Source organism: Odocoileus virginianus, unplaced genomic scaffold, assembly GCF_023699985.2.
Source record: "Odocoileus virginianus isolate 20LAN1187 ecotype Illinois unplaced genomic scaffold, Ovbor_1.2 Unplaced_Contig_2, whole genome shotgun sequence".
NCBI classification, from domain to species: domain Eukaryota; kingdom Metazoa; phylum Chordata; class Mammalia; order Artiodactyla; family Cervidae; genus Odocoileus; species Odocoileus virginianus.
In genome coordinates, this window is record NW_027224319.1 from 4839195 (window position 1) to 4855028 (window position 15834).

The window sequence follows — 15834 nt, forward strand, 5'->3', positions numbered from 1 at the left end:
ACTTACAAAGTGCTTTCACATACAATCCATCTTGACTGGGCCTCCTTGTGAAAAGAGGTGCTTATCCATGAAAGACAGGTCTGTCCCCTAAATCAGAGATTACAGAAGTCCTAAGCAGAACCACGCCAACGCCCCCAAAGTGGACAGGGGTCAGGTTAGGAAACCATAATACACACACAGACCAACACCCCGGTACGCAGCCTTGTCCAATAGCGAGGAGCAGACTGAGCTCACAGGCACCACAGGAATGCCAGCTGGGCAAGAGTCCTGAGATGAAAACAGGGGATTTACGTTGTCAGTAAATAGGAGACTAGGCGAATTGGACCAACTCTTCCACTAAAGACAATCAAAAGGCTGTACGAACATCTTAAAAGCATCAAAGAGCTAATGAGATTCTAAAGAATTGCTAGGCTGACATCCCAGAGAGGACAGGAATCTAGACAGGGGAGCCCAGCATTCAGGGCCACTTTTCCCTGGAGGTGCTTGCCCATTTAGGAGAGGTGACTAAGAGAATGAATTCTGTTTTTGAAAGTCTTCAAGGATTGGGGGTGGGGGAGGTGTTGGACACTGATAAACCACTGCCTGCTTTGGGCTAAGACTCCAGACTGTGCCCTAAGGGGTCAGGATGAACCAAAGTAAACCAGCCTTGCACAATCTGCTAAGTCTGCGGTCTGCCTTCAGTGGCCAGGAAATGTCAACCTGGAATCTGCAATAACATGATCTCAGAATTCCATCGCCCCTGGGCATGTGACAGCAGCAAATGAAAAGCCCCTCAACCCATCCTAGATCTGGAAACTGCAATAAACAATTTTTCAGATAGTGTCCAGCACAAACTAAAAAATAATGAGGCACCAGAAAGACAAATCAGGGAACAGCAGCAATTAGGGAAAAGAAACACTCACAGGGATTCCAGTTATGGAATTATCACAAATGGAACACAGGCAAAGTTCTAGAAAACTCTCCTCGCTGGTAGTCAGTAAAGTTCTGACTATTTGAACTGTTAAGTCTCTAATCCATTCTCACTTATTGCCTGGATTGCTACAGTCGTCACTCTATCTGCCTTTACCATCACCTACCTTGGCAGTTAGCTTCCTTGTGGCTCAGTGGTAAATAACCTGTCTGCCAAAACAGGAGACGTGGGTTCAATCCCTGGGTCAGGAAGATCTCCTGGAAAAGAAAATGGCAACCCGCTCCAGTATTCTTGCCTGGAAAAGCCTGCGGGCAGAGAAGGCTGACAGGCTACAGTGCATAGGGTTGCAGAGTCGGACACGACTGTGACTCAACCACCACCACCTTGGCAATCTGTCCTAAATGCCCTTTCCAAACCCATCTCCTAAGATGTCTCCCCTCACAATCTTCTAGTCACACAGCAGAACTCTCTTGTGAGTGTCCTTTTCTTCTCCATCAACCTGAAAAATGCCTCCTACCCTTCAACGTCCAGTGTAAACCTCTCTCCCTGAAGCCTTTCTGAATTCATAAATCCAACTCTCACAGCTTTGTATAACCTATACTCTGTTGACACAATGTATTTAAAATGTTTAAAAGACTATTTCTCACATACACTGTTAACTTTTTGAGGTTACAGTCATCTTACTCATCTAGAGCTCCTGCAATCTAGCATAACATCTGGCTGAGAATGTGCAGAATAAATGTTTTAAGAAAGAAGGAAAGAGTATTTTGAATAATAGGTGCTATGGATTGTTACAGACTGAACTGTGTCCTCCCCAAATATCATACGTTGAAGCCCCTAACGTGACTGTGTTTGGAGATAAAGTAATTAAGGCTAAATGAGGTCATCAGAGCAGGGCCTTATTTCAATAGGACTGGTGTCCTTATAAAAAGATGAAGGGACACCAGAGAACTCTCTCCCTCCATATGAACACATAGAAAAGGCCATTGTGGACACAGCAAGAAGGTGGCTGTTTGCAAGCCAGAAAGAGAAGCCTCACCAGAAATCAACTCTGTTGTCAATGTGATCTTGGACTTCTAGCCTCCAGAAAGTTCAGAAAATAAATGTCTATTGGTTAAGCCTCTCAGGCTGTAGTATTGTTATGGCAGCTCAAGCAGACTAATACATAGACCATTTCTCAGATATGAAACGTGTATGACACACATCCTCAATTAAGGTAAGAATTCAACTCAAAGTGACAAGAAAGAGTAGGAAGTAGACACAGGTACACCAGGAAAAATGGCTTTTTAAAAAGTTTTATTTCAAGAACTTTGTTGTGTGTTTTTTTTTTTTTACCGGTATTTCAAAAAAAGGTGGGTCAAAGTACAAAAAAAAAAAAAAAGTCGGTTGAATAACAGCATAGGTTTAGAAATCACAGCAGCAGAAGCAATGTACAGACAGCACAGACAGAACACTGCAGCGTACTGTAATTCTCTTCAGGCTCTTTGCTTATGGTATGTTTATTCCCTCCTGTACAAAATACACCAAGGCATGCCATGAGACCAGAAAAAGAAAGGGGTTCAACAAGTGGTTACAAGAAACAGAATCTGTACAAGAGGAGATAATGCTTCCTCCCCGCCCCCCGCCCCCCACTTCCTCCCTTGCTCGGCTTCAGGTTAAGTTGTTCTGAAGACAGTTCACCTCCAGGTCGGCCTGGTCACCCTTGCCACCCTCGAGTTTGGGCGACATGGAGTTCTGGATGTTAAATGGCTCCTCCTCTTTCAGGCAGGACTTGAGAGCTTCCTGAATTTTGTGGGGAGCACTAGAATCATCCTGGAAGAGAAAAATAAAAGCTGAGGCCAGATTGGGAAGGAGACAAATGGGTGGAGGAATCAAGTAACATCTCAGAGTTTTCTAAAAAAGAAAATAAAACAGAAAAGGAAGAAAGCGTTGAGGCTTGGATGAACCAAAGTGACTCATTAGCAGCTACTTTTTCGGAACATCATCCTCAAAACCCCCCTGGCCATGTTCGGATGAAAACCCAACAGGTAACTGCATTACAAATACCTTTAACAGAAGCCAGACTGGGGAGAAACAGTCCCTTTTAATAGCCTGGTCCCTCTAAAGCCTCACCTGCTGGTGAGCTCTGCCCGGCCCCTCTTCACACGGCCCTCCATCCTGAGGAGTTCTGCTCTCGCAAAAAGGTCTTGATCAGGAACATGACTTGGTGTGCCAACGGCTGTGGTCAGGTGCAGAGCTGATTCCGGCAGAGTCAGGGCCCCTCTCCCCACAGCAAATTCACGTTCTCTGACTAGAGGCCAGAGATGTGGGAGCCTATCAGAATTTCTCTACCACACAGACGCCGACTTACAAGGCGCTCCCTCAGTCTAAGCCCTGTGCTGCTGGTCCGCAACCCTTCTCTGATGGGGCCCCGCACCCTCCTGCCTCTCCGTGTTGCCTGCAGCCGAAGGACAAGCTCCTGAACCTGGCTGAACTTGTGAACGGTTCCCAGGAGACCCTCATCAGTACACAGTCCTCTCTGCGTCCAGAGAACCCTCACAGCGACACCTGTCGTCCCGCTGCTCTTCCTTGAGGATTCCGAGAGCAGACTTTACCCAGGGGGCCTCGGTTCCTTCTCAGGAGCCCCAAGTAGCTATTAAGTGCTCGGAATTCTTGCAGATCAAAGAGGCTGTACAGCCACCCAGGCAGGTTCATGGAGGGCAAGAAGGGGAAGGTGCCTATCTGACTGGCCAGCTCAGCCCTTTCTTGCTTTAATCACTTCTGAAATTCAAGATACGCATGGTGATTAAGGACCAGGACATTCTCTACAGAACAGAGAGCCGGAGTCCCATGCTGCCTGCTCCTGAGTATGACCTCTAATGGCGCTAGGTCAGGGAAAGTAGAGAAAGGTGCTAGGCTTACAGTAGCTACAGGTGTTCAATGTACTGTGTGTGTAGAAATCACTATGACCTGCCCCCCACTCCAGCCTCACTGAGCACTGTCCCAGAAGACTGGCGTGCACAGAGCAATCTGAGTTAGTTTCGAAGGCTTCAGGAATGATTTACAGACAACAGCGGAACACACGCTCCCCAATTCCAGCGTGTATGAGACAAGCACAAGGCCAAAATGAACTTCATTCTGTGTTGAGGCAGATTTCAGGCAAGGCCGCTGCACACAGCTCCTACAGGGAGTGGGTATTTTCTACCCTTGCTTGGACAGGCTGAGAAAAAACTGTTCAGTGGCATAACTGTATATGTGCTGAGATGGAAAGATCGCCCTGATATATTAAGTGTATTAAGTACACACACACGCACAGGTTTTTTATGGAGAGGGAAGCAGGATGAGGTAGAACTTGTGTGAGGTGTGGGGGAGACACTGGACATAAACACCTGAGACCCTGAGTAGAAGGGACTGGGTATCACAGCAAAATGTGGAGCAAGACAGGATGGCCTACACTCATCCTCTGACAAGAATGGAACTCACTTTCACATTTTTCAAGATAACCACCCCTACCCTGGCCCCATCACACTCTCCTTGGGGGCATACAGGGGCACAGGGATATTCTCATAACGTGAAAAAGTGAATTCAGTGAGTTGTACAGACCTGGGCATCAAAACTGTGATGCCATGAAGGTGGGGAACCTAATTAAACCCGGCCTCTTGAGGACTTGGACAGAGGAGAAAGCTGTCTTCCGGGCCAATGGGTGGGAGAAGTCAACCCTACAAATCAGGAACACAGGTATCCGACAATGCTATGAGACAAGCTAAGTAACTTCAGCAGGTCGAACAGGCGAGGGCGTGTCTAGACCAGGATGTAGCGATTCTCGTCCACGAGTTTGCTCCAGAACTCCATCCTCTTAAGCCTAGGGTGGCTGAGTCCCTCAGCTGAAGGCCCCTCTGCCTTTGATTTTGTGGAAGTCCCTCATCGCGAGGAAACTGGACCTCCCCCTGGCCTAAGTCCTGGGAACTATTTCCAGCTTTCTGTCCCAGCCATGTGGGCATCCTTCCACCAGGGGTTCAGGCCTGGATGTCCTCTTGTTCAGACACAAGCCTCCATCAGAAGGGGGCGGGCAGCCAGTGTTTTACCAAACACACGGAGGAAACAGAGGCTGGAAGTAGGAAGGATTTAAGTCGGCAGGGTGGGGTGGGATGGGAAACAGTAAGGGGCCTCCTGGAAGGCCCATCCAGTTTCAGGAGGACCAAGTCCCCGCCACGACCCCGCTCTGACAGCACGGCGGGGAGACGGGCAGGGCGGCTTCCGGCGCTCAGGCAGTTCGCCCGTGTTGTTAAGGTGACTTCGCTGATGCCATGCAGCGGGAGGTGCCCAGCCTTCTACACACTTGCCATTCCTCCCAGAAAAGGGCAAACCTTCGTAGCTGGGGCTGAAAAGCTGCGGGCTTTTCCTTCTCCTTCTGAAGTTTCTTTCCGAGGCTGGCTGCTCAGTGACACAAGACCCACACACACTCAGCTGCTGGCTCCCCAGCCACAGGGTCCCACGTCACTGCAGAGGGCCCAGTCCAGGAGCAGCACAGAGTGATGCGCATAGCAGGGGAGAGGGGCGTGCCCCAACACAGACACCAGCCGTGGGCCCTTCCCCGACCAGACCCAAAGCGGTACTTTGTTCTTTGAAATCTTTTCAGACAGTGGTTTTTAGAGATTACTGGAACAGAGTAGGAAAAGGACCCATTCCATCTCCTTGACTTATGTAAAAGAAATAACCCCTCTACTAAGATAAAGAAAACTCTACAAAATTTTAGGAGATGCCAAAATCAACAAGGTTTTTCTTTTTTTTTAGGGGTGAAGGGAGAGGGATGGGGAGACTAGCTGCCCCTGTTTCGACTCCCAGCTCATCTGGAGGTTCACTTTCATCCTGCTGCCAGCAGCGCTTGTCAGCAGTCACTGCGGTGGCTGAAGCAACGGCCAGGGCTCCACTTCATCATAAGGTGGTAACTGTCTTCACTGTCAATGCACAAGATCTTGACTATGACCAAGTCTGACTTCTGGGTGAGGCGGAAGGAATGAGAGGTGAAGTGGAAAACCCAGCTGCTGGACAGGAGAGCCACCCCCCGTGGGCTCAGGGTTTTGGCAGAGGTGACAGGATGTACCCTGGGGCACAAGCTGAGGGAACGGTGTCCATGGAAACAGCCCCCAGGATCCCAGAGGAGTCAGAGAGCTGAGTGCTGCCCTGAGTACCACCCAGACAACCCCAGGGCCCTTCTTGGGCAGAGACCACTATGGCTGACCACCCTGCTCCACTCTGCTTTTGTTCTGCCATATGCTGAACTGAAAGTCAGTGGCAGTTTTTCCTGGATAAATGCCTTGCTTTCCCAAAGTTGGGTCCATAAGAACTGGAAACCTGGAGAAGGAAATGGCAACCGCACTCCAGTATTCTTGCCTGGAAAACTCCATGGACAGAGGAGCCTGGCAGGCTGCAGTCCACGGGGTTACATGACTGAGCATGTGTGCACGAGGGTAGAGGGAGATGGGTTGGTAGCAATGAAGTGGTAGAATTGGGGAAAAAAAAAAAAAAAGGAACTGGAAACCTTTGTGTTGGCTCCTGCAACCAAGGCCTCCAAGAGACGCTATTTCCTTCCCCTCCATCTTTGTGAGGAGGAAAGGTGGACACACCAAGGCTGCCAGAAATGCATGAGTCAGCAGCTTTGCTAAGGACCCTTGCACTCTGTGGATAATAAACACCCTGACTGCAGGCACTCCTGTACAGGTCAGGCCTGCTGTCCCTCATGTATGAGATGGCACATCAGACAGTGGGTCTGAGACCCCATGGCAAGCCACTGATCACCAGTAATTCAAAACTGACAACTACATGCACATCACTGCCAGAGGATAGGTACGTTGGGATGGGGTATTCCAAGACAAGGTACATCCTACATCCTTGTGGGTTGATTGGAGTGGTCACCAATCTCAGACCTGACAGGACATCTTGTTGCCTTGACAGTTATGCTCATCTTAAACTTATTAGTGTCTTGGTACATGCCATGTAAAATATATCTGTTCTTTCTCTATCCTTTATAGCAAAGTCTTTAAAAAATTAGCTTAAATTGGCCTTTTTTATTTCTTATTTGAATTGACTCCTTTTCTCCTCCTTCTGCAGGTCAACTTGTTCTTTTCTGGAGTTTGGTGAACAAAGCCTCACATACTATTTCTCCTTTGCCTTTTGGGGATGCACTTTCCCCAGTTATAAAAAAAAAGGAAATGGTCTATCGGGACCTCTTATTGGGTTTCAACTTAAATTTATAAACCCATCCTCGTAAGGACAGATTTATCCTTACACTTATGGTTCTGCCAGTGTTCTGTGCTTCCCTTTATATAAAAAACTTTAAAAAACTATCCTAGATTGGCCTCTTTCAGTGTATATAACCAGTGTATATAAGCCTGCTCATTTTTAGGGCTCTCAAAACAGTGTCAAAGAGACTGTTTTTCCGGCAATCCCAGAGGTTTTCCCATTCACCCCAAAGAACAAGCACCATCTGCTTCAAAGACTAGTGAGAAAGTCCCCAGCAAGAAAAGCAGAGGCTTTCTTCTAAATGTAGAAAAGAAGACAAAAATCAGACTTCTAAAGCCGAGATGAAGCTAAAAATCCTGCGCCATCCCAGAAACGGCTCTCCTGTACTTTGTGCTACTTTGCCTGTCCAGGAGGTGACACGCCATCACGCTCTTCTCACTTTCGTGGCCCGGAGAGGCCACCCCATCCAGACCCTCAGAGCTCTGAGGAGTGGCTCCATATGGTGAAGTGAGCCAGAGACGCGGGCAGGGGCAGGGGCAGGAGCAGGCACAAGGACAGATGCAAAGAAGACAAGTCACCTGACAGAGAGCGTTATCCTAGCGAGCCAAGGCACAGGCAGTGAGGGGGAGGGGGACGCGGAGGGTCGCAATGTTTCCTTACGTTTGGGTGAGAGCCCTCGGCAATGGTGGACAGGGAGAAGTTATCGTTGTGGAGCTCTGAAGGGGTCCGGAATTTGCTGGTTAGGACAGAAGAGAGAAGGGAAAATGTAAGTGAAACAATCTGATAGAAGCTTCATGGGGCAAGCGCTGTGTCATGCATGGGTGTGCCCCTATTTGCTGTACCACTAAGAAAAACTTTCTGCCATTTAAACCATGATCCAATCCTTTCTTATCCCCTAGAGTTTTCATTACACACTTTAAGGCGCTCATTTAGACTTTAGATAAAGAGCTGACAATGATATGAACAGCTATGACCACGTTTGCGCCTGCCAGACAATTACAACTACATCATGACTGCCATCTGGCCAACAGTGATTATAAGATGCCAGCAACTGTAAGACACAATCCAATTTCAGAGATGCTAATATGTGGGGGGAAATGGGTATCTTAGAATCAGTACGCTACAGCAGTATCTGTAGTGCACTGGGTACATGTATTAATAGCATTTTCAGAGTGGTAATCAGGCTTGGGAAAGAAAGGAGGTGTGCAGAGGAAATAAGGAAGGTGGCATTGGAGCTGAAGGGCTGGGGGAGCCATGCTCTGTGCCAAACACAAACTGGTTCCAGGAGGAAGACCTAGAAGGGGGCCCTTCCCTGGGCTCCTGCTTCTCTACTGCCCTGGCAGCCCTCCTTCTGTCCCCAGTCATCAGCAGCAGCCCTGGTAGGTGGTCCCATTCCCACCCTGACCCTCCCCCCACCACTTCAGTGGCAGTGTGAGGAGCCAAGGGCCTTGGCTTGTGATCACATGCACAGATACAGCCCTGCCTCAATGCACAGGCACAATGGAGAGGCCCTCGCAGCCCCAGGACGGTTAGCTGAAAGGCAGCAGAGAGCCGCTGGCATTTGCACGTCCCACGAGTTTACCCAGCAAAGGAGCAACAGATGGCGTTTTGTCCCTTTCCCAGGACCCAGGGCAAGTCCTTCAGTCCCATTCTCTGGAGGGAGTCTCAGGTCAGGGGGAGGGAATTAACTGGGGGGAAACAACAGGGGGAAAAGGGGGTGGGGGCGGTGCTGCATAAATTGCCTCCTGGGTCCTGAGGAAGCTGAACTCCAGTCTCCTCCTTTTCTGACTCCTGTGACATTTGAGAAGTTTCTTTACTTTGCTAAGTGATAACAGTGACTGTCTCACGGTGGGTAAGGTCACATCCTAGTGTTCAAGGTGTGGGCTTCAAGGGTAAACGCATGTTGATTCTCAGAGGTGCAGAGCTGTGACTCCTCTGCTCAGAGAAGAGCTGAAGTGAGACGCCACATGCCCACATGGCCCTTCAAATCCACAGTGGAGGAAGTGAGGCCGAGGTCCTAGCACTCCTCACATTCTACTGAGAGGGAACGGGGACTTCCTTGAGCCCTCTGTTCTTCTGCCTGGACCAGGGCGGATCAGTTTGAAAAGCAATGAGCTGCTAAATCCTTTCACTGAAGAGGATGGCACATCTGAGGGAGCTGGAGGAGTCACTTCATGCTGATTTGGGAATGAAATCCTCACACCGGCCTCTGGCTGTCAAAGACCTGGGAAGCAGGTGCAATCAGATGGGGGTGGGGGGCTGAGTGCAGTAACTTACTTGACCACAGTGGGAAGCTGCTATACTCTGTTGCCTTTTCTAAGCATCCTAAGAAAAGATGGCCAGAGTGTGTGTGTGTGTGTGTGTGTGTGTGTGTGTGTGTGTGTGGAATGGTGCTGGACAGCTGCAGTCTGCCACAGGGGCCTAAGCTCTGCTGCAATTCCAGCACATTCTGTGTAAGAACAGGCAAGCTTGGGTGAATCTCAGGTATGAAAAATGGAAGCAGGGATGGACAGCAGATGCCAGAAACCCTCACGACCACACCCCTGGGTTCCACAGGGCGGGGCTGGCAGTCAGACTCACTTGGTCCTGCGAAGCTTGCTGTTCTCTGTCTTGAGCAGGTAGAGCTTCTTGGCGAAGAACACCGTCATCATGAAGAGCAGGAGCAGCACGAGGGCGGCCGAGCCGACAGCCACACACATCACCTGGAAGTCGGTGATGATGGACTCGCAGCGCATCCCCTTGTGCCAGATGTAGTCCTGTGTGTTGCACCTGTAGCAGTGACAGGGGGAGGCTGAGGCGACGGTGGCCGCAGCGAGCGTCTGACCCATGACCCCGGGGCTTACTTCAACACCCTGCTCCTGTGAGCAGCTAGAGGAAGTGTGGTGTCCTCATCTGTGCAGACTTTAGGGTTGCTATTCTTGCCTCATCTTTACAACCACACTGTGAAGAATGTGTGGCACAATGCATCAAGGGTGGTTGACACAAATGAGGTAAACGGGGTGCTGAGAATCTGAGCACACTGGTCATTCACAGGCCTGTGAAGTGACTGAAGGAAGGGAACCCCGTTTTCCACTTCAGTGACAACAATCACAAGATTCCCTCAGAACCCTCCAAGCCCCTGCCCGGGCTCTGGTGGGGGGGGGGGGGGGGCCGAAAAGATGAAAAACAAGATGAATAGGAGCTACCACCACAAAGTAGTAGGACCCGCCCTATCTTGGGGCACTGCAGTCCCATCTAGTTCACGTGGCTAACCAGACACTGAAAATAAGGAAGCGACAGACAAGGACAAGCACAAAGACAGATGTACATTCTCCCCCATCTCAGCAGCCCCCCAAGTGCCGCCCCTACAGCTTCCTGTCCTGTCACCATGAGAACTGTCATGAAAGCAGAGTGAGAAGCAACCCTCTGGGTGGGTTTCAGTCCTTTTGTTGAGTGACTTTCTCCTGCCCTTGGGGACATTCCCAGGCTCCAACTCTTCCAATGACATCGCTGTTTCCATGGGAACCAGGCTGCTTCAAAGAGGAAATAATGTGGAAGGATACAGAGGCAGGCAAAGGAGGGAGGACATGAACCTCAGGGTGACTGACTGACAGGAGAAAGGAGTCCAGAAATGGGGAAATCAAACACGGGAGAATTAGCCACTCCACACCTAGAAGAGGGTGGGGCTCTGTGGCAAGCAGTGAATTCCCTTATCCAGCTGCCCCTCTGCAGTCGTGGGAGGCTGTTGGAAGACAGCAGGGAAGGAAGGTCCCTCTAACAGAGTGCTCTGGAGAAGTTCTGCCATAGCTCTGCTCATTTCCCTGCAGTGGTTGGGTGACACAGACAAAAGCATGCTGCAGTCTGCAACCAAGGGCTCAGCAGCCTCCTGTGAGTGGAATGTAAAACAGTTTCCAAGCCGGGGCTGGGCCTGGGTGTACCCGTCAGAAGAGGAATTTCTGGTAGGAAGGCCCAGGGTGGGTGACCCTGGGATGGAAGCTGTGCAAGGGGTGCTGGAGTGGACTAGTGAGAAGTCCTCCTAAGGCAGGATCCACTGGAGGACCCACGGTCAGAATAAGCATGCCACTCAGGTCATGCTTAATACTGGGGGTCCCTTGATAGCTCCAGGAGGTTCTGGGAACTGTTCTAAGTGCTCCAGAGGTAAGAGGGCTCCAAATTTCATACTCTGATGGGGAGCTAACTTCGAAGGTGAAAACCCAGGCCTCCAATAGGATGAAAGATACTAATTTTGCACAGAGATTCCATAGCTCCCAGGTTAAAATCATTACTATAGTCCTCCCTCCACAACTAGAGTCTGAGGAGCAAAATCAGGGTTTCCTTGTATTTCTGGTAGCCCTTAAGCAACCAGCAAGGTCTTGTTGCCAAAATTTCTTGATCACAGGTCTTCTTTTTGCCAATGGCTGGACAGCTCCAATCAGAGCTGTGTGGACACATCCTATATTAGTGACCTAATGACATGATCATTTATAGGAAAGAACTTCATAGGAAGGAAGCTCAAGCTTTAATGACAAAGGCACAGCATGCGTGCATTATATTCTTCTTCTATCAGAACATGAAGACCTATAGAATCTGAATTCTTTATATACGTCCAAAAAGACCCAGAAAAAGAAACATAGGGAATGGCACTTAAAAAATAGAGATACCCAGATTACAGAAATGTTTCACTCTTAGGACCGGTGTAAACAAGTCCCAGAAGGATCTGAGGTCTCCGTGCCACTTCTAGGGCCTGTAAAGGATGGAGAGAAGCAAAGCACTCAGGCCTGGACACGTGCTTCATCTGGAATGAGGACAAGCCCATGAGCTCTCCAGCAGGTTAACGACCTTGCCGTGAGGGCAGGTGTATCGGGTTAATTACTAATGAGGCATGGGCTGGTGGCTGCACACAATATCCTTACTCTGACACTAAACTCTCTGGGTCTTTAAAACATGTCAGACTGAGTATCTCCAGGAAGACAACAACCAAGGTAAAGGAGCAAAGTATCCAGAACTAAGAAACGCCAAACGTCTGCTGTGTGAGGACGGACACTCTGCTTGACTTGACCTGTTCGAATGGCTGCTCTCTGGGTCTTTTTCCAATGAGAAGGTCCTCATTCGTGCCACCTGAAGCACGTGCCCCACAGGGTCACAGGGCCTTTCTGCCTCGCACATGGCTCAGAGGGAGTGGTCAGCAGTTCTCTCTTCTCCCAAGGTGTCTATGGACCTTCTTCTTCTGCAAGTTTAGCTAGAACTTGCCAACAAGAACTTGCCCTCGAGTCAGCAAAGGCCTTTTCCAAAATCCTTGGTTAAGTCCTTTTGTTTCGCCTTTATAGTTTACTGGTTTGGTAAAGGCCACGACACTTAGAGGAAATGCACAGTCTCACTTCTGAGGAAACTCTCCTAGTGATAAGCTCACAGAAAGTACATTTAAGCTGTGAGTCTGTAGAATATTTATTGGGACCATCTCTTGACCCGTAAACACACAATCTCTGGGAACCTGCCACATCCCCCTCTCTGCTGAGGCAGCCTCCCATGCCTCCTTCAGACGGAGTTCTCTGACAAACCCCCTGGCATCTGCCTGCCACGTCCTTACCTGCAGAAAGCCCCAATGTTCTCCACCAGGTAGCACTGGCCGCCATTGTGACAGTAACTTGGGAAGAGGTCGCACACCGACCGGCAGGAGCCGTTATGTCTCACAAAGCCACTGCGGCACACGGTGCCATTCTCGCTTGGGGCCAGGTCTCCTGGGCGGGGCCTGAGGGCGATGCTGCTGCCAGGGACCATCCCCAGAGTATGCTGCGGAGGGACAGCGTGCCACCGATTGGTGGGCTGGCCTGTCCCGGGCCCCAGACCAGGCTTCTCAGTGGGCACTAGAAGGTCATTTTCATCTTCCAGGTCTCCGCCTCCCACTGCATCCTTGTCCTCCTCGTCTTCCTCCTCTTCATCCAAGTCATCATAGAAGGATGTGGTAGGGTAGAAATCAGACTCATCAAAGGGGGTGAAGTCATCGTACAAGTCAAGCAGGCTCCAGGAAGGGGTCTCTCCCCCGGGATCAGGGTGGTGCTCTGAGGTACCTGGCGACCCAGGGAAGCTCCCCAGGTCGGCGCCACGGCCCTCACCATCCAATCCTTCGAAGTAGTCGATGTCAATTATATCTGACTCTGGGTGGGGCTCTAGTGTGCCCTGAAAGGGGTAAGTGGGCTCTGGCCCGTGAGGGTCAGGTGTGCTTCCTCCCAGGTTCAGCCAAACCTCCATGGGGCTCTCCTTGGGGAGTTCAGGGCCTGGGCTCGGCTTGTCGCCAGGGGTGGGGGAGGGTGGTTCGCTGGCCTCCGTAGCCTCGAGGGTGGCTGGAGATGTCGAGGACGGCCCGAGGGCCTCGTCGGGTGTTGGGCGCGTGGCTGGAAGGGCCTGGGTGTCGCCGCTGCCCGCCTCTGCGGTCACTCCGCCCAGGCCTGGGCTGTCGGCCTCCAGCCAGGCTGTGCCTGTCACCGCCGCCGACGCCTCCAGCGCCTCCTCAGCCCCGACCCCAGGACCCACCAAGGCCTGCTCGCCGCCGGGCGCAGTCCGAGAAGTCTCATCTTTCCCGGGGGCTGGTGGGCCGGCCTTCTCCCGCGTGTCGTTAGCACGCGGTTCCCACGCCGGGACGTTCTTCACGGGCGTGTCTGCCTCGACGGCGCTGCCCGCCTCACGCACTGTGGGCGGGAGGGAGAGGGGCGGGGCGTCACGGACCGCGCGCGCGTTAGAGCTGGGGCAGCGCCCCGCCCCTGCCGCGGCTGCTCTTTCAGACCCCCGCCAACCTTAAGCCTCAGCGTCAAGCTTTCCCAAGGCCACGCCCCATCCTTAAGCCCCGCCCCGAGCCCGCCCCACAAGCCCGAGAACACACCCGACCAAACATTATCCTCGCTTAGGCCCCGCCCCAAGGGAAAGGCCCCGCCCCCGACATCACCCGCGCTCTAACTCGAGCGGCCCTCATTTCTGGCTCCTGGCAAAAAGTCTCACCTTCCGGGCTCTATTCCACCACCAGGCCCCGCCCCAAAGTCGCACCCTTAGGGCCCCGCCCCGAACTCGCGTTCTCATGCCCCGCCATCACCTCCAGGTCCCGCCCCGAAATCTCACCCTCAGGCCCCGCCCCAACAGGCCCACCCCCAGCCAACACCTCGGTCCCCACACTCGGGTGGCGGCCGCCGAGTCGCCTGCACCAAGTCCCCCCATCTCCTCGTGCGCCCCTTCCCCCGCTCGGGCTGCAGGCAAGACTCTGCCCCGCCCCCTTGGCACAGCTCGCGAACACCTCTTGTACCCGAAGCCAACGGGACCCTGGTCCAAGGTTGGGCGCGAGAGCCGCTGGGGTCCCGGTCGCGGTCTGTACCTACCCGGAGCGGCCCCGGAGGCGAGGACCAGCGTAACCCCCAGAAGCAGCAGCAGCGGCGGTGGCCCCCGGCCCTGGCCCCCGCCCTCGGCTCGGCCCATGGCGCGGCGCCCCGACCGCTGTCCGCGGTCTGCCCGGCTGGCTGCGCCCTCGGCTCACCGGCCGCCGCGCCTCCCGCCCGTGCTGCGGCCGTCTCAGCCCACGATGGGCAAAGGGAGAAGCCGCATGCCGCCGCCGTCCGCCGCTGTCCCCGGCGCGCCGCGCCTCCCCGCCTTCCGCGCCGCCGCTGCCGCGCTCAGCGCCGCCCCTACCCCGCCCGCCGCGCCCGCCCCGCCGCACGTAGCTCTGACGCCGGCCCTGCTCAGTCCTCCTGCGGTGGGGACAGACAGACCCCCGGCTCTGCACGCGGAGACAAACGGACACGGGGTAGCGCGCGGGCAGGCGCACAGCGCCGCGCTTGGCATTAGCCTCCAGGTGCACTGGCGGGAGACCTGCGGGGCGGGGCCGTAGTCCCGCCTTCCCAGTGGAGGGGCTGGCACGGGTCCCCCAACCGCGAGGAACCCACCCGCCACGCGGCGAGCACGGAGGGGGGCGCCCAGACACCCGCAGGCTCGGGGCGGGGCTCGGAAAGGCCGCAGGGGGCGGCAGCCCCAGCCCGCACTGTGCCAGTGAGCCGAACCCAGGGCACACGGAGCTTCTCGGATTTCTGCACCAACCCAGTGTTCAGGGCGAAGGGTCTCCGGGAGGTCCCCGAGACCCCACGAGGGCGGGGCGGGCGCTGACAGTGCCAGGCAAGGGGGCGAAGTGGACCTCCCAGGCCCTAATCGGATCAGACCTAATCCGTCTGCAGCCAAAGCCCCAGACCTCGCACAGCCAGGCCCGCCGGAACGCATCCCGGGGGCAGGGGCGAGAATTTCCTTCCTCAAGGCAGCCTAGGGTGTGGCCTGTAATCCCAGTTCCGTGGTCCCTCTCCAAAACACATCGCCCCCCATTCTTCCCGGGCCGCCAAAGCTCAGGTTGGTGGGTAGTCACGGCGCTTGGTCGCTCAGTCGCGTCCGACTCTTTGCGACCCCATGGACTGTAGCCCGCCAGGCTCCTCTCCAAGGGGATTCTCTGGGCAGGAATACTGGAGTGGGTTTGCCATGTCCTCCTCTAGGGGATCTTCCCAACCCAGGGATCGATCCCGCATTGCAGGGGGACTCTTTACCAGCTGAGCCACCAGGGAAGCCCAAGAAGACTGGAGTGGGTAGCCTATCCCTTCTCCAGGGGACCTTCCAAACTCGGAAATCGAACCAGGGTCTCCTGCATCACAGGCAGATTCTTTACCAGCTGAGCTACCTATCCCTAGGAGACTAAGGGACAA

The 15834-nt window shown here is 53.1% G+C and overlaps 1 protein-coding gene across 3 annotated transcripts; it reads right to left on the bottom strand.

The window, feature by feature from the left end:
- Positions 1-2189: 2189 nt before the first annotated feature.
- On the bottom strand, positions 2190-14735 carry CSPG5 (chondroitin sulfate proteoglycan 5). Of its 3 annotated transcripts, none has more exons than XM_070463422.1 (5): positions 14476-14732; positions 12699-13797; positions 9713-9901; positions 7793-7868; positions 2190-2722 (listed from the first exon to the last, which is right to left on the bottom strand). In XM_070463422.1, exons 1-5 carry the CDS (start codon positions 14570-14572, stop codon positions 2561-2563), a joined length of 1623 nt encoding a protein of 540 aa, XP_070319523.1. In that variant the 5' UTR covers positions 14573-14732; the 3' UTR covers positions 2190-2560. The 3 variants fall into 3 exon arrangements, with proteins under 3 accessions (XP_070319523.1, XP_070319525.1, XP_070319524.1); XM_070463424.1 differs by lacking the exon at positions 2190-2722 and adding an exon at positions 2807-3200 and having other exon boundaries at positions 14476-14734; XM_070463423.1 differs by lacking the exon at positions 2190-2722 and adding an exon at positions 5640-5888 and having other exon boundaries at positions 14476-14735.
- Between the last annotated feature and the right edge of the window lie 1099 nt (positions 14736-15834).

Bases quoted from the DNA above. Each gene is read 5' to 3' on its own strand.
- CSPG5 (XM_070463422.1), bottom strand. From the start codon at position 14,572: ATGGGCCGAGCCGAGGGCGGGGGCCAGGGCCGGGGGCCACCGCCGCTG. The intron at 13,798-14,475 runs GTAGGTACAGAC...TCCCGCCCACAG, and splicing joins CGCCTCCGGGGCCGCTCCGG to TGCGTGAGGCGGGCAGCGCC. The intron at 9,902-12,698 runs GTAAGGACGTGG...TCACTGCTACAG, and splicing joins AACATTGGGGCTTTCTGCAG to GTGCAACACACAGGACTACA.